This window comes from Procambarus clarkii, chromosome 81 (assembly GCF_040958095.1).
Source record: "Procambarus clarkii isolate CNS0578487 chromosome 81, FALCON_Pclarkii_2.0, whole genome shotgun sequence".
NCBI classification, from domain to species: Eukaryota; Metazoa; Arthropoda; class Malacostraca; order Decapoda; family Cambaridae; genus Procambarus; species Procambarus clarkii.
This window is the reverse complement of record NC_091230.1, coordinates 19,002,646-19,021,802: the sequence shown is the minus strand read 5'-3', so window position 1 is coordinate 19,021,802 and position 19,157 is coordinate 19,002,646. Positions and strand designations below refer to the sequence as shown.

The window sequence follows — 19,157 nt, the reverse complement described above, 5'->3', positions numbered from 1 at the left end:
TATTGGTTTATTTTAAATATTATTATTATATTATATTAAGAGCATAAATTATTGATTTAGTTATGTTAGTTTAGGTTACATTTAGATAGGTTAGGTAGGGTTGGTTAGGTTCGGTGATATATCTTTAGCTATAACTAAAATTAAAAAAAAAATTAGCTCATACATAATGAAATGAATAGCTTTATCAATTCATAAGAAATATATATATATATATATATATATATATATATATATATATATATATATATATATATATATATATATATATATATATATATATATATATATATATATGTATATGCTTGGAGACCAACAGATAATATTAATTAGGTAAATTCTAGCAAAATTTATAAAATGTTAACAGGTACATTGTAAGAAAATTTGAGAGATTAGTAGGTATATTAAAGCACATTGATAGCATTGATAGTTTGATTGATAATTTGACAAATATCAGTTTGTTACATCTGATCTTTTTTAGAAGTGGTCAAGATTACGACCACCATGAGCGTTGTACCCTTGGCCGGAGGGACATGCTTGTGAGAGGAGAGAAAGAGATGAGAGGAGAGGAGAAACACGTCTATTTCCTGTTAACGAACCTTACAATTGTGGGAGGAGCCACAGGCGCCGCCACGCTATATAAACTGCCTCAGCCCCTGATCTTTCACTCGCCTCACATCGTCGGATGGTAAAGTATGTATTCTCTTCCAGTACTGTCATTTCCCTTATCTTACAAAATTAGTAACTTGTTGTCTTCCCAGATATATGGCTTCACGCATGGAGTGTACATCACTGTATTACCGCCTTCATAACCCTGCATACTGATAGGTCATATACCACTTTCCTAGATCTTAAGTCAGCCTTTGACATTGCTAACCCACACGTCATTCTGAGCGAACTTGCTTAAAATGAATGTTGGAGGATGGCTTCTACGGTGGATAAGAAGCTATCTATCCAACAGGAAGTCATCTGTATTGTTCCAAGGGCATAGGAGTGTAACGAAAGATTTTGAACTTGGCACTCCACAGGGAGGTGTCCTCAGTCTTACTCTGTTCAATGTGTTAATCAATGCACTTCTAAACTTAGTAACTAGGAGGCCCATCGAACACATCATTAGCTATGCGGATGATATACTGATCCACACCAGTGGGTATTACAACACCCAAAATGTTCTGAACTCTGTATTGCACACATGTCAGGAACTAGGCTTAGTCATCTCAGTCGAGAAAACAAAGATCCTGAACCGACGCGCACCCAAACGGGGTGGGGCCGTTCGCAAGATGCAGCTGCATGCTCTGCTCTGCTCGACTATGAAACCAGATACACATACCTTGGTCTTGAGGTTCCACTGTACCACAATGTTGTAGCCAGACTGGGTCATCAATGCACAGAGAGAGGCTCCGTGCTCTCAAGGCTGTTGCAGGCTACCATCCAAGCTATGGCGCAAATGTGATTATTGGCAAAATGATGTATCTCTCATATATTAATCTCTGATCGATTATGCTGCACCCATGCTTGCTCTAGTGCCCGAGAGAATGCTTGGAGGGCTGGAAAGATGTAAAATGAAGTCAATAGGATTATCCTCGGATGCCACCGTACAACTAAATTACTAAACATGAGGAACTAAATATTTCATGTATAAGTGATCGTATCACTGAAATTAATGCTTTAATTGGTATCAAGATGCTTAGGCTAACCCACCCCAACCCCTACACTGAAGCCCTCCAAGCCTTCTTCCTTGAAGGTCAGCATCCCTCCAAATGGATTACCGCAACCGCCACTGTGCTCAGAATGTGTAATATTCATCACCTCTTCCAAGAGAGACAACAACGACACTTTCCTGCCCCATGGGAGATCACCCCTTTCCAAATAGTTTAGCAGTTACCAGGGAGGATGTAATTAAACAAATAGTAAAACTCAAACCAAACAAATCCCCAGGGCCGGTGAGGTGTTTGCCAGGGTGCTTAAAGAATGCAAAGAGGAGCTTTACGAGCCAATGTCTACCATTGGATAAGTTTAGATTTAGGAAAGACTTGGGTAGGTAAATACTGGTTCGGTAACAAGGTTGTTGATGTGTGGAACCAATTACCGCGTGACGTGGTGGAGGTGGGGTCCCTCGATTGTTTCAAACGTGGGTTGGACATGTGGTTATCGGAGCTGCCTCGTATGGGTCAACAAGCCTTCTGCAGTTACCTTTGTTCTTATGGTTTTAAAGTACAATGCCTTAAGCCAAATTGATGCTTTGGTCAGAGAGCGCTCCCTTTCCCAGATTATTTACACTGATGGCTCCTTGCACCAGTCCCAGCTGAAGGGACTGGTGCAAGCTGAAAGTGCAGTTGCTGTGACAACGAGAGATAGTTCCTTCTCCTATGAGTATGGAGCGCATATAAATACCTAGGCCTCCACTCTTCAAACAGAATTGGTTGCCATAATCCTTGCACTCGAGCGCGAATATGAATCCAAAGTTGACACGCTAATTGTGACTCCTTGTCATCATCATTGATTGCCCTCAGCTCCCCAAGGCATAACTGTGACATGTTTATATCTGAAGCTAGACACAAATATAATGAAATAATCAATGATGGAGTCAGAGTTTATCTCCTGTAGATTCCTTCCCATATCTACAATGTAATGTAATTATCAAAAGAAGGCACTAAACCAGGAAGGCAATGTAGCACCACCTAACATTTCTACAATGTGCTATATATTTCAGATTTTCTCATGGCTTCGTCGTGAGGTGCGCAACATTTGATGTAATGACTGATATACACAATTTAATATTAAGAAAATTCTACTACATTGCGAGTTCCTAGTATAGCTGCCTAGTATATCTTCCTATAAGTATAATAATACTGTGTGATGAGTGATAAGTATACAACCACAGTTTGTCTTCCCTACAGATACCTGCCATGATGAGACTGTGGGCACTGACTTACCTGGTGACTGTCTGGATGGTGAGTCCCACACCTGTTGTTGTTTAAGATTCAGCTTCTAGGAACAAAAAGTTCCAAGCAGCACGAGATATGGTGAGCCCGTATTGGACTTACCTGGCACAGGAGTGGGGCTGTAACTGCCAGGGTCTCACAGCTTATCACCCCAGTCTTAAACTACGCTACACCTACTCTTTACTTAATTTAATTAAGTGTCCTCTTTGCTACTGCGCATTATATATATATATATATATATATATATATATATATATATATATATATATATATATATATATATATGTATATATATCGCAGATACTGCTATATATAGCAATATCCTCCCCCGCAATAGCAGTCACATAGTAAGGACTGACAGTTTAAATGCGTGTTCAGCACACATTATATAATTTCACGACTAAAGATAATATTCACCCAAAAAATCTACTACTTACGGGCTATTTATGCCAGTGCCACCTCTTGGGTGGCTTAATCTTCATTAATCAATCAATCACAACACACACTTCTTGCTATACAGACGCAGGTGCTGCCTGGGTCGGGGTCACAGAGACGTATAATCAAGAACCTCGATGTTAGTGATGACGGCGAGGGCAACGTCCCCTTCGACATGAAGACTGATGTTGACATCGATGATACTGTTGGTCAGTGTGGCAGTAATGTTTATCAGTTTATAAGTTGAAATGTGTTGTAGCAAAATATTAAAGTAATGCTATAGTCAGAGTTTAGTTTAAAAAGTTGTATGTGTGTGTGTGGTAATTGTTAGTAGTATTATTATTGCTCATCAATGTGATACGGTTGGTCTGTGTGTACATGACTTGTTTATTTCTGGGTTTGCCTTTTTATATGAAGTTGGTGAAATGTGCAGCTGTGGAGTGGTGTGGTGGTGGTGGTGGCGAGTGGTGTTGAGTGGCTAATACTCCTCTCAATTTTAAATCACTATTTTTACTTACTACACGAATTCCTTAAAAGTTTAATTCCAGATATTGATTCAAGAGGGTTAAGTGGTGTCATGGAAGGTTTATAACACCGATTAAAGTGGGACCAGAGCAATGTGTAATTTTCCGACTACAGTCCAGCTGTCATCTCCAGCAAAATTGTAAATTAACTACCACATCACTGGCGCCCCGCCGCTGAGACCGTGTTTAGTGATGTATTAGAAGTACAGTGTATGCCTGGAGGCCTCACCCAGTATAAATAAACATTTTATATACTGACCCTGACTTAATTTGAATACTAATGTTCCTCACTTATGCAACTTACACATCTATGCATCATCCAATAAAATCAGCATACTCCTAGAATGTTACTACTGCATGGCTTAGACTAGATTATAAGTATCTCTCAGAATCTGCATTACCTGCTGATGCAGACCTAACCAAATATAAACTCTGTAAAATTATTTGCACACCTTGCGGCACTATGTGATTAAATGCGAAAAGAGAGATTTATTTCACTAAATAATCGACTACTAGAACTCTTAGCCAAATATCCCCAGTTTGCTAACTGTAGGTAGAAAATGTGGGTGATGGTAACCTTTCCACTGTCGCCTATTGGATGGTGGTACGTTTGATATGTAAATCAAATGATGAAACTAGCTCACAACATACGTAAGTTAGCTAGCTTAAAAGGGTGCTTGTGGTCATTCTTATGCTAATGAACTGCCACAGCTACTAACTTTAACATGAACTGCTACTAACTTTGTTATCATTTATGGATTTTAAAAATATATGAGTACACATTACATACAATGTTTTGCACATGCCTTCTCCATAAGCCGTCTCAGTGCAAATATTTGATCAACACGTTCAGCCACGTTATGTTATTGTGACTCCTCGTCTGCATCTGACCAACACTTCTTCCACCATAAAACCTACCATGCTGATCACTGATACATTTAACTTTACTTTTCTGTACTCCTCCGATAACTATTCTGCCATACAATTTGCTAACTACTCTTAATAAACGTATACTGTATTTCAAATTTTGTTATACTCTTTACATTCTTCTTTATTTTTAAAGAGTGGTGCAATCACTGATCTTTTCCAATCCTCTGGCAAATATCCTCATATTAGCAACAGCATTCAGATACCACTGAGATTTTCAAGAATATTTTTGTACAATTGGGAACCAAGTCCACTTTCAAATTCTATTTAATCTGGGTTATCAAACAAATATATAAATAAATATTGCTGTATTGGTCACATAACAGATATATAAGTACACAAATGTAGGTTATGGGAATCAACTGGCCAAACTATTTTTTTCTGAAAAGCAATATCTAACAATTTCTCAATGAAAAAATGTTATCAAAACCATTGCAGCAAGTAAATAATTTGTTTCATAATATAATAAATAGTAAAAAATCAAAGTTACACCACATCCAGTGAATGCATTCAGTAATATGTTTTTTGCTGGGGGTAATGCAGCACTAAAAAATGTTTTCTCTCATACAATATTGAAGCTCTTTACAGAATTTACATTTTGCAATTCCACACAAAGCAAGTGGTATTTCTTATGTTGTCAAAATATTAAATCTTTATACAAATAAATAATATAGCATAATGCAATAGTGTGAATTCTTGGGTGTTTTACAAAATGTAAGATGTATTATAAAGTACAGTAATATAATAAAATTATATACATCATATAAAAACAATATCACAAAGTTTAACTTAACAGAAAAGTATAAATATGACAACTTTCCATATTTTTAAGGTGACGGGGGCAAAATAACATTGAATATTACATAAATTACACCTCCATTGCAACATAGTATGGCAGTACTAAGCTAACTAATATGATAAAGCACATTAATGTAAAAATTAAGGTTTATCAAATGATCTCAAGTATCTTAAATATTAAGATACCGAGAAATTATATAAGGAGTTCCAAAAAGTTTTAAAATTAGGCATGTAAAATATATGTAAATAATCACAGAAAACAACAACCAACATCTATCAAAATAACCACACTGTTTACTATGGATCACATCAAGATGAAAAAATAAAAGTTATCATTTTGAGCACTTAACTGGATTTACTACATTATATTATTGCTTGTAATGAATACAATCTGGTGCAATTTTCTTCCTCACTATTGGGTATACTCACAAACATCAAAATCAAATTACTAGTTATATTAAAAAATCTTCATTAGAAATTTCCTGAGTGCACCCTGAGTTACAAAAATGCCTACTGTGTTAGAATGAGTGAGAGAGAGATGAAGAAAGGGAGAATGGAGAGGAAAAGGGTAGTAGTCTCTTATCCCTCTTTGCATGACGGTTCCCAGTAATTTGAACAAATATGGATACGTATATTGCAATTCAGTCCATACTGTTAATATTTTAAATTGCACTTTGGGTGAAATATTCATCCACGTAATAATGAATATTGGGTTGGTTTTCAAATAATTTTATGCTGGTTTTGATCATTCATCCAGAATATTATTCATCCTTTGGACATCAGATATAATATCCACACAAAAATCCCGTGTTGTCACTTCAGGTAGTTTATCTGGTACATATTCAGTGTCTTGACTGTGATGCATATTCAACTTAGCAGATACCGTAGTTAACTGATGACAATAGTTTAGTGTCTGTACATGTTTATGCTTTTAAATTAGTTCCATAAATATGATAAATATATTATATTTAATTTGAGCAAAAACAATAACTTGGCAACCTAGCCTAGCTTTGAAGAATAATCTATTACTGTATTCCTTAACATTTCCTAATGTACGTACAATTAGGCATACAGCATATTGGGTAGTATTACAGCCATCAATATGAAAATTATATTGTGCAAACAGATTTTCAGATATAACAAAATTCCCAAAATATAAGCTTTAATCAAAATAGTCCTTAGTTACTAGGCCAAATTATGCAATTTCAATTAAAGGCACAATGCATATACTGTACTGTGTGTGCAGAAATAACTAAAGGGAAAACTGAGCATTTTCATATATTAATACATTATTAATATAGTGTATCACAATCATTATATTATATGATGTGCTAATACTGTAGGATACATGCAAAAACCAAAAAATGTGTTTTTTCTTTTGCCTGTGGTGGCACAACTGAATCATCTGTCTAATTGTTACTTATATACAGTACTGTACAATAAATTTTGCATTAGGTAATAATTTGCATATTACTCACCAAATCATGCACCCACTGTCTTTTGTAAATCTGTTTGGATTATTGTTTGTAAATATAGGTTTAACTTTCCTTTGGCTAGTTTTTAAAGGAAACTTCAGTATTGAACTGCTTTACAAAATTTGATGATTAGCTTTGTGATTTCCACTGACTGGGCAATTCATCTCTGATCCTCAAAAGCTTCCCACCACATGGAAAGAACAAAGGTGAAAACAATGCTTGTCCACATAGTGTCAAGATTGTTATGGGAAGCATAGTGTTGTCACAGTATCCTATGAGTTGGAAACATGAGGAGGAGCTACCGAGGAGTGCTAAACCAGAAACAGAAATTTTCATAAAGATTTATATTCACATTCAAATTTGATACTGGGGACTAATGAGTTTATATTATCAAAGACTGGGTCTTTTTCCAGCAAATGAATGTATCATCCATGAACCTGAAGTACATCATATCAAAGTTTGATCTAAGGCAGGTCACATGTTCCAAAGCAATATACTCCACATAAAACATTGTATAACTATTAATAGTGGACATTCCACGACACAATCTAATTTTTTATAGAAAAAACTATTACGCAACAAAAAATATGTTTGTACACATTAGCAAATTTGGTGGTTATTTTTTCTAGGAATGTTAAAATACAATATCACATACGGTGACCTATGTGTTAGTGAGTAATTATCAAAAGAAGGCGCCAAGCTGGGAGATGTGTGTATGTTTATACTCATTGGTTCCTAGTATCAAATTTAAAGTTGAATGTGATCTTGATTGTGAACTGAAAATTGCTAACTGCCAAAACAGCCATCTAAAATCCAGTTAAAATTCAGAATCTGTTGTGAACACCTGCTATGTAATAAATGTACTTTACATAAGGTAGGCATTTAACTCGAAAATTCAGAAAGCATGATACACGGATGATGAGTAATGTTTTCATGCTTTAAATAGCTAGATTACAAGTCTGGATACTTGCAACTGGATACTTTCCAGATTTTCTAATACCTGCTGCACTACACAATGGCCAAATTAGAAAAGGAAAACATATTTCTATTCTCATCTTCACCACTGGTAAATAAATAAATCTACTTAATACTGGCTAGTATGGTATATTTCTAACTATGAAGTGGTAATTGCTATCTTCTATGCCACTGGTACCATTAACATAGTAATTGGTACTTGCCAATGCCATGTGTATAGTACAGTGTACCTGTACTTGGTGATCATTAATGTCCTGGCAAATGTTTTATTGACACGGGAGTCTCTGGGAGGTCTCTGGAATGCAGCTCTACTTTCCCCATATTACCCAAGTTAGTTTTTTGCTATTCACTTGTGTCAAGGTTCTACTGGCACCTAGTATATTATCTCATAAGATCCCTCATCTATATTATGGCATGAATATATGTTTGTATGCAGAAAGAATGTCACAATAATGTTGCTGAAAACACAACCCAACCACCAACTTGTTAAATGAAATGAAAGTGACAACGTTTCATTTTGTCCTGGACCCTCAACAAGTAGGGCGAGGGTCAACAGCAACAAAGCCAGGACTAAGGTTAATATTGGGCATCTGTGGAGAGTAGAAGCAGGAAAGATTATTTTGGAAAAAAAGCAATTGAGTGATTTGAGTCCTTAACAAGACAGATGAGACCAATGTTCATATCCGCTTTATAATGGCTTCCTTCCCCTTTATGGCTCAGTTTTGACTTGATAAGGGTTCAAGACGTGTGGGTTGGGTTATTTATGACTGTTTATATGTACTGTATACTGTATATGTAATACAGTACAGCAAAATCCTACTTGAATGAAATGATTAATTCCAAACCCTTACTGATACGTTCTTTCTAAGTTAATTTATGGCAACAAGCATTATGTTTCTATTACTCCAAATGTAGGATACTTTTGCTCATTTTGATACCAAAATCACTTAGAAAAATGCATTTTTAATCATTTTTTTTATTTTTTTTGTTTGCACCAGCACATTCTGATCTGCAAAGTATGCAATCCAGCTCACCATACTGTAACTAAAATAAGTTCTGCTTCATCTGATCTTCTGAATTTTACACCCAAAACATAATTCTTTTATTGCATCCAGATTTCTATTGAATTGAGTTGTTTGAGAAAGGTTAAATTATTAATATGGACTAAAATCTACCCAGAAAACAAAAAGTGATCTTTAGGTATGATATTTGTTAATGTTGATATAATTATATTTTGCAAAACAATCTAGTAATCACATTAAGCTTGAGTGGTGCTTTTGTGTTTGTGAGTTAATCCAAGAGAGATTAAGAAAGACTTCTAAAGATTCTGAACAGTTGCTATTACACTTCTTTATTCCTAAACTCTTAAACCTTTATAATTATTAATTTGTGCCATTTAAGTATTATTTAAAATACATTTGACTGAAAATTAACATTAAACAGCAGTACAGTATGTGTGCAACACAATATAAAGGTTGTACAGTAGCCCATGGTTTATCAGTTCTCTAACAAATACTTAAAAGCATATTGCTAGAAAAGGAGCTCTTCACACAGCTCTGTGCAGTACATCAAAGTGCAAGATATAATTTGTATATCACTGAAAATTCATGTAATGTTTATAAATTTGCAATACTGTATTATTAATATTAATAAAATAATCATCAGACACAGGGCAAAAATCCAATACAGTACATGGTTGCTCAGTTTGTGAAAACTCGGCAATATGAGGATCAAAAGCTAGATCATGGATTACTCAGCACTCAATTTGAATACTTTGTTCACCTAACAGCTTCCTAATGATAACAAATGCTTACCTTTATTGTGCCAGAATGACACCTAATAAAACACTTGTCATGCAAGATGTCACTCACCTCACACGACGACATTTGCGTCACAATGACGCTCACCTTACACGATGGCACTCGCCTCACACTATGATGCTCACCTTGCATGATGATCCTTAACTCACATGATGATGCTCACCTTGCATGATGATCCTTAACTCACATGATGATGCTCACCTTGCATGATGATCCTTAACTCACATGATGATGCTCACCTTGCACGATGATCCGCAACTCAAACGATGATACACCATGCAAGACGATGCTCACCTCACACAGTGACACTTGCATCACATGATGCCATTCACCTCACACAATGGCACTCACATGATGGTAACCACCTCTCACGATGACACTCGCCTTACATGATTAAACGCACATAATGACACCTTCAAAATGTGTTAGTCAATCACAAAAATTGTGCATTGAAGTAATCTTTATAAAAAAAATAAAAAGTTGTATCTATTATTCAAAATAAGTATGCTGGACTATTTTAATGAAATAATCTTGTATGAAACAATGAACAATAATTTGTTTTATACAGTTAGTGTACATCAGGATGGATGATTTAAGACAGGCTATTCTGCATACAAAACTAAAAATTGATACCTGGATAAAACTTGATATATATAATTCAAAAACAAATATCTGAAACATTGATCAATTTAAAATCATCTTTAATACCAGCAAAAAGAAAAAATTACATATTTTAATTCTTATCCTTTTGCATCAGAATACTGTACTGCACTAACATGGCAATATATTGTTTGATAACCCAAGCTTACACAAAAATGAGGTTTGAATATGTAATGTTCCAATTTGTAAAACTAAAACAGACATACAAACAAAACAAAACAGTTTAATGCTGCACTATTATAAAAAAAATATAATAGGCTAATAGATAGGCAAGTTTAATTTGTTACAGTCAGTTTTTTAAATGCATGCATATGAACATTATTCACAACTTTATGGCCTGAAATATAAACATGCAAATTTTCAGGGCAAATTTTGTTGCTGTTTAGGTCAGCTAGCAACTGCAAATATTGTCTGGGAGGGCTTAATCAAAATCACATACCAGTTAATAAAAAGTAAACAAACTGGTGCAATTTTAACAAAGTTACAGTTTAATTTTAAGTACAAACAAATCAATATCCAAGAAACATTGTTCTTCATTACCAAAGCAATATTTTTGGCCAAGATCATTTTTGATGTTGACTAAACCACACACTAGAAAGTGAAGAGACGACGACGTTTCGTCTCGTTTATTTAATGATACGAATATCATAAAATCCTTTACAATTTTTTTTTCAATTAAGAACTTTCGAAGGACTGTCGGAAAAATTAATATAAAATATTACCTACACGGAAGATAAGGCTGCATGACACACTGTGAATATTATAGAAATTATGATGAACAAAATACCTAAAAATCCAAGAGCAAATTATCAACATATACAAAATTACTGGGTCAAACTATTTATTGTTTTTCACTATTACACCTTGGCATGTGCATGTATGTTCTTGTTCAATGTGTGTGGACATCACACCGAGTTGTGCATCATAAGTACACAAACACAATAATGTTGGCAGCATATACAAAATTTAAAAAATACATCAGCCTTACAGACCAAAAAGAACCAATCAGAATACTGTAAGCAGCATATGTTAGACTAGAACAGGAATACATGCAACCGAAAAGTAGCTCACAACTAACTTTAGCGCAGAGAAAATTGAGAAGGTTCAGAAATTTGTCATAAGACTAATACAAGAAATATTAGACCCATGTTATAAGGACAGCTTCAAAGAATTAAACGTATAAACACAAGAGCAAAAATGACCTAAAGTAGCCATGGTCATGATGTACAAAATACTGAGATACAAAGTGGACAAATGATTAACTATTCAATATGAGTGATGTAAGAAAATACTTCTGCAGAGTAGTGACTTCTGTACAAATAGTGAGCATGTTTAGGAAACTAAAAAAAATAGTAGTTGGGGCAAATGTAACCTGCAGCTTTAAAATTAGGTACAACCCAGATGTAGGTTGTACTGGACAGAAAATAAAATAAACGGCCAGTTTGTGCATCATTAGCAATAGTGCCCTCTCTTGGTTTACCCAGATATTTGCCAATGAATGGTACAATTCTGTATTCATCATTACAAAATTAATCAAGATCATAGTCTTCTTTCCCTCAAGCGGTTTTACCTCAGGACTGACTAGGCAATTCCAGAATCCTAACTACTGTTCTTTAACCTTTCAGTGACAAAAATTTACAATTGTCAAAAAAATTCATAATATCTGATGCAGTGTTAACCATTTCAGTGCATTTGATTACATCCTGAAGACATCATGAGGTGGGGAGGTATCAGAAAACAATGTAATGAAAGAAGATTAAAGATACTGGACATGAAAAAAAAAATTCATCTAATCACCATATCTTACACACTAACAGCATCACATAAAATCAGTGGTCACATTTCGGCAAAAAATCAGTAGCAGCATTTAACCACTTCATACAACTATGTACTGAGAGCATTATATATAATGTTCCAGAGCACTTCTCGTGTATTGTTGACAACCAGTTTCATCACACGCTCAGTGTTCCCCCCCCTCCTACATCTTCATTCCTTACTCTATCCTACTTTGTTCACTACTTACATTTCCATTTTATAACGAATAAAATTAATGGCTTTGGAATGTATCTATTCAGTTTTAATTTATATCAGGTGTTGAACACATCCATACACAAAATCAGGAGTTAACTGAAAATGATACATTTCATCCTCCCAAATCTGATCTCCTTATAATGGATCCCTCTAAACATTTAACCATACCTACTCCCCCACATTTCCCTATGAAAACTGTATTTCTAAACCAAATCTTTTTGTGCTTCATTACATACGAACTCAATGTCATTACTGTATAACTGGTCACGTGCACACTGCGTAAATTTTCTTGAGTATTTAGGCTTCAGACAAAACTATTTATAGACCCAAAGTATTAGTTGAGAGATACTGTTGAGTGTAATGAAACATCATCTTCCTCCCCTAGTTCTGCACTGGCTATCTGGACAGAGCATTGTAACATCAGGTATGTATTTGGAAAACTTAGTTCCTTCAAAAAGGCAGGGAGCAAATGTGGATCAAACTGAGGAATACCACCTATAAAAATAAAGTCCCCAAATTCCCCCTCCAAGAATGTTTTGGAAATGCTTCAAACAAACCAAAACAAATCTCTAAGAGTCACTCAACTACCTATCATAGTGCTACATTGTACCAACACTATGTGGCAGGTCGGTCAAGAGCTGAGTATACCTGTACCCAAAGCTCACACACTGCCTTGGCTATTGGGAGTGGTTGAGCGGCCAGAACACTGGACGCTTGATCCTGTGGTCCCGGGTTCGATCCCAGGCGCCGGCGAGAAACGATGGGCAGAGTTTCTTTCACCCTGATGTCTCTGTTACCTAGCAGTAAATAGGTACCTGGGAGTTAGTCAGCTGTCAGAGGCTGCTTCCTGGGGGTGGAGGCCTGGTCGAGGACCGGGCCACGGGGACACTAAAGCCCCGAAATCATCTCAAGATCACCTCAAGAATCTCAAGATAACCCTACTGAGTGACTATAAAGCATCAAAAAAACATATCAAGGGCTACAAGATCAAAAATTAAATTGATTTCTAAAATAAAAGCAAGATTGTGAATCAAAATATATAAGGATCATAACATTTAGTAAGAAATTTTGTGTAACAGCTGCAGAACCAGTACAAGCCTATGTGCTTATATCTAAATACTTTTAAGGAATCTTAAATTTTTTTTAGCAACCTCTTAGATTTTTTAGTAAATAAAAATTGAAAGAAATGAGTATTCAAGTTATCTTGAAAATACTGTTCAGTGAAGTGTGAGGGACACTTAAGTGATACAGATTTCTTGGTGACATACTGTACAATAAATTTGAATATGGATTAAAACCCTTACTCCATAAATGACGTCCCCAATTCTGTGTTATATATAAGAACATTATAAATATTCCATGCATTACAATTCCAAAACAAATATATGATAAATTCTTAAATTCAATTACCGCTATAATATTGGAATCAATATACTATTAACTAGTACCGATTCATTTTGAAGATGGGTAATTGAAAGATTCCAGAGATGGTTAGATTCTTGGATGAAATATGGAATGTAATTTGAATGTGAATTTCCCAAAACACCTAGAAAAATATATTGCAATAAACCTCCCTGGACTGACATGATGTCAACAACTGAAATTTGTCTAATGTTTGTTGTTAAAAAAAATAAATGGCCTTATATAAGTGGCTCACTAGTGGACCACTTGCATCATATTAAGCTCTCAATAGTTGGGTGTCACAATATGCTAACTGGACTTCATGCAACACACTAGTCACTGAAAAGTATATCATGTCATACAATAGGACAACTGAAAGATGGGTAAAATGTTATGAAAAAATATATAACATATATTATTACATGCCGCACAGTACATACTTGTCACAAATTACATAACAAAAACCAGTGTTGAATGTAATGAAATACTGTACCTATGTTCCCTACCTACATATTTAGCCATAATTTTTCTACAAAAAGTAAAAGCAGTCAATATAATTTTTAAAATAATGAATCAAACAAAAATTCCTTAAATTTCAAAGCATTTCATGAAATACAATAAAGCTTGTATAAAACAAGCTACATTATTTATTAAAAATATATAAATTATAAATATTATGCCTTTGCATATAAGACATTTGTTCTGTTGTGATAAAAATATATGCAGCCAATCAAAAATTCCAGAAAGATAATTTCTTCTTTTAATTATGTTGCTATTTAGGTACCTTTCCATGTTTTCTGTTCCAATTACTCTTGCTTCTTATCTCCACATCAATACACAGCTTACTTAAATGATCTATTATGTCATTTAAAGTATTACACATGTCCATATGCATCATTATTTCCAAAAAAAGTTTCAAAATTCTCCTTCATATTGTCTCATCATGCAGATTACACAGAATATCCCCTATTTAAGATAAAAATATTAATCATGTTACTGTATTTCTATTCAAAGTAATTAGTTTTTGTTGAATGAAATATGTAATTTGAATTAAACATACTATTGAATATGCTGGTTGCAAATAGGCATTTTTGTCAGTAAATGTTATTACGTGTTTTTATCAAACAGAAGATCTTATCTAGTCATTCACATGAGCAAATCCTACACCAGTTATAGATGAGGTGTCAACATGTTGCTGCAGTAATGTACCTCTACCGTAACTCTTTACAGCCATCACCATTATAGAAGTTGCCAAATTAATTATATTTTGTTCAACAGACTAATACTGTTAACAATGTAAACTAATTTGTGGACTGGTGGACAAAAATATGCAAGGATTACATAGAGTAGTAACAAATAAAATAAAATCCAGACTAGTATACCAAACATTTTAAGGTGGTTTATTTGGATGTTATTTATGTTCCTTCATGGTGTGGCCCCAGAACTAGAGCTACCAGATGCTGACCTTCCATTATGTGGTTTAGAGATTTACCTGGAGAAGAAGAGAGTCTATCAGTATTACTCTGCATTAGTTTAATAGTAAAATGAAAGACTTCCATCATCAATACCCAATTTTCCCACATTCATAGATTGGGAGGTACTCACATGGATTACACGGATGGAAAAGCACAGTATTAATAAAAAACAATGTTACAGATATTTAGAATTAATTCAGTCTTTTAAATACCCAAAATGCAAGTGTTACCAAACATTTATCAATATATATATATAACTAGCTTCAGAAGACTGTCACTTCCTGAGCTAAATGAACTACAGTGGTACCTCGATTTACGAATGCCCCTCTTTATGAACTTTTCGGGTTACGAACCCGATTTCTTCAGAAAATTTTTAATCGGGTTACAAACTTTACCACGGAATACGAGTTTGTTGATACGCGTATGGCCGACTTAGCCCGTGGTGGCACGGCAATCGCGCCTCAGTTTACCAGTGCCTCCCGCCAAGTGACTATCCCACCTGAATTCTTTGCAAGGATTTACATCTTTGGGGGGATTTTTGGCTATTTGAGAATAAAAGTTGTTATTATATATCTCACCATGGGTCCCAAGAAAGCCAGTGGTAAGGTTCAAGGCAAGAAAACACATGTGAGAATGATCATAGAAGAAAAACGAGAGATCATTCGTAAACATGAAAATGATACACCTGTTGTTGAACTAGATAGGCAGTACAACAAATCTTCAGGGAAGGAGGAGAAGGCAGTAGAGGATATCCCTTCATTAATAATTAAGAAAATGTGTGCAGTATGGGAAGAACTGCAAAGTTTTGCTGAAAAGAATCACCCAGATAAAGCTGTAGCAGGCTGTTGCACTGATCTTATTAATGACAATATGATGTCTCACTACAGACATGTGTTACAAAGAAGGGAAAAACAATCTTAATGGAACGATCTCTAGTGAGAAAATCAAGCAGTGAGCCAGAAGCAGGTCCTAGTGGAATGAAAGCAAAACGTGCCAGAGTGTGTACCTCAGAGAAGTCATCACTGCCTGATGTTATAATGGAAGGGAACTCCCCCTTCCAAACAGTAACACCTCTCCAACTCCCTCCCCTCCTCACCAGTCTTCCATATGCTAACAGGAGTCATCAGTAAAGGTAAGTAATAACTTGTACATACTTTTGTACTTAAGATTTGGGTGAATTAGTTATAAAATTAACTTTGAAGTTAATTTTTTGAGGAGTCGGGAATGAATTAATTAATTTCCCATGATTTCTTATGGGGAAATTCGCTTTGGTTTACGAATTTTCGGGTTACGAATCATCTCCAGGAACGGATTAAATTTGTAAACCGAAGGTACCCCAGTATAGGGTTCAATTCCTGAACTAATTATGTGCTTTTGTAACCCTTTCCACCACTGCCCACAGGATAGGTATGTGGTGCATAATAGTGAAATGAAAATGAAACCGAATTCTCAGAAGACTGGATATGATGAAGTGAAGACGTACACTTGTATGAAAAATGACAACATCAACAAACTATTGCAACCTTGTGTACTGACGTGCTACTTTAAAGTAACCTGTTTGGTCTAATTGCAGTTCACAGTACAGTGGGGCCTCTACTTACGAACTTAATCCGTTCCCAGAGACTGGTTGAAAGTCAAAAATTCGTAAGTTGAAACAAATTTTCCCATAAGAAATAATGTAAATTGAATTAATCTGCTCCACATCCCCAAAAATATTAACTTAAAAATACATTTTATACCGAATAACACTCATTTTGTACTAGCTACCATACAGTACTGTATGTATATCTTACCTTGAATGAGGACTCTTGTTGGCATATGGAAGACGGTGAGGAGGGGAGGAGGAGACGTGTTAGTATTTGGAAGAGGAGTCCCCTTCCATTATAACATCAGGCAGTGATGACTTTTCTGCGGTACTCTCTCTCCTACGATTTGCCTGCATACCACTAGGACCTGCTTGTGGCTCACAGTGCTTATTTTTCTCACTAAAAACCTGTCTGGCGACACTTGTTCTTCCCTACTTTGTAACACTTGTCTGAAGTGAGACATCACATTGTCATTAAAAAGGTTAACAAAACGGTCTGCTACAGCTTGAGTTGGGCGACACTTTTCAGCAAAACTTTGCAATTCTTCCCATACTGCTCACATTTTCTTAATCAATGAGGAATCCTCTACTCTACATCAACAACCCTCATACCATTTTCATGTTTACGAATGATCTCTTGTTTTTCCTCTACGGTCATTCTCACATGTGTTTTCTTATGTTGAACCTTACTACTGACTTTCTTGGGACCCATGGCATGATATACAGGTATAACAATTACTTTTATGTTCCAAAAACCAATAAGCATAAAAATAATGAAATTATTTACAAGCCCGTTCGTCACTAATCGGCCGGCTCTGGTAAACTGTGGCGGGGTCGGCTGTGCCACCAGGAACCACGAGATCGGTCGACCCATACCATACGTGAATCAACAAAGTCGCTAGTCGAGGCAGAAGTCATAAGTAGAGTCGCATTTTTCGACGAAATTTACATCGCAACTCGAAAAATTCGTAAGTAGGGGCAGTCGTAAGTCAAGGTGCCACTGTACTTTAAGTTAGTTGAAACAAGTTGGACATGTCAATCGTTGACCAAAAGTCCATTTTTTTTTTTATCTGGGAGGGACCCAACTCAGTAGCTTCCCAGAGCTCATGCACTGTTATAGCCAAACCTTAAGAATCACACCTAGCTTTTTAGACCCAATATGATCTATCATGAGATAGGACCAGAATCAGATTCTCTTTACAAGGTGAAGGGAGTTTGGCGGGGGTTAGAAATTTACCTAAAACTGTGAAGTAGTCAAGCACTGAATGTAATGAAGTGGATTTTTCTGGTGGACCACTTAACAGTTTGCCGAGGCATTGTACTGGGGTTCCCAAGACTTGGGAAACTGCATCACATCTCTGAAATCCATCAGAGTCTTACTGGGAGCCAGGACCAGAATCTGGCTATCTTTACGAGGTAAAGGACATTCTACCTTTCTGCCACTTTTTTGTCTCTTGGCCAGGGTTGATATAGTACTAGACTTTATTGAGTGAACCAGATTCTACAATTGGTCTGCAGTCAGCTTAAATGGATCGCAAGGGCCTGGTGAGATATAACACTTGTAGAACGAACTAGGTGACTAGCTCCAGGGAGACACAGAAGGGAACTATCCCCCTCCCCCCCCTCCCAAAAAACAAAAACAAAAAAAAAACAGATGTGTGGATAAAATAAAGTTCTACTGAGAACAATAACTGGGAAATGGCACAGGTGAGGACTGGTGGTAAGAAAGAATGAATACATGATCAATCGGTATATGTAAGGAATATGCTATATTTTCATTATGGGTAACAACTATCAAGTACAAAATGGAAAGCATATACTGAGCAAATACTTACCTTTGAGAATTGGCTCATTTGTCATGACTTTGACACTTGAATAATAATCAGTTGGGCATGACCACTGTGCACGCAACTGTCGAGCTGTTTGGCGAGCACTCAGCCACCACCTTTCATCACCAACATCTCCTTCCATGGTTTCAATACTGCAAAGAGTATCAACAGATTTTATCACAAATTCATAAAAGGGAAATCTTATATTTACAAATCCATATTTAAAAACCTGAAATAGAGTATAAATGTAACAGGCTTCATAAATGTTACAGACCCTACC

At 35.6% G+C, this 19,157-nt stretch overlaps 1 protein-coding gene and 1 long non-coding RNA gene across 3 annotated transcripts in view; one reads left to right on the top strand and one right to left on the bottom strand.

The window, feature by feature from the left end:
• The first annotated feature begins 598 nt into the window (after positions 1-598).
• On the top strand, positions 599-4,160 carry LOC123773125 (uncharacterized). Its single transcript, XR_011225188.1, has 3 exons — positions 599-690; positions 2,898-2,951; positions 3,463-4,160. It is a non-coding gene; the product is annotated as an uncharacterized lncRNA (long non-coding RNA).
• Positions 4,161-5,121: 961 nt separating this feature from the next.
• The window catches only part of LOC123773122 (uncharacterized), a 59,768-nt gene continuing 45,732 nt past the window's right edge, over positions 5,122-19,157 (bottom strand). The window contains exons 12-14 of one of the 2 annotated variants that reach the window (XR_011225187.1): positions 18,884-19,029; positions 10,136-15,480; positions 5,122-10,059 (exon numbers count right to left, since the gene is read on the bottom strand). Coding sequence is in view for 1 of the 2 variants with exons in the window: in XM_045766618.2 (XP_045622574.1) it covers positions 15,404-15,480; positions 18,884-19,029 (223 nt within the window). In the remaining variant the exon portion in view is untranslated. Of the gene's footprint in view, positions 15,481-18,883; positions 19,030-19,157 lie in introns of both variants that reach the window. The other variant, XM_045766618.2, reaches the window with a different exon arrangement.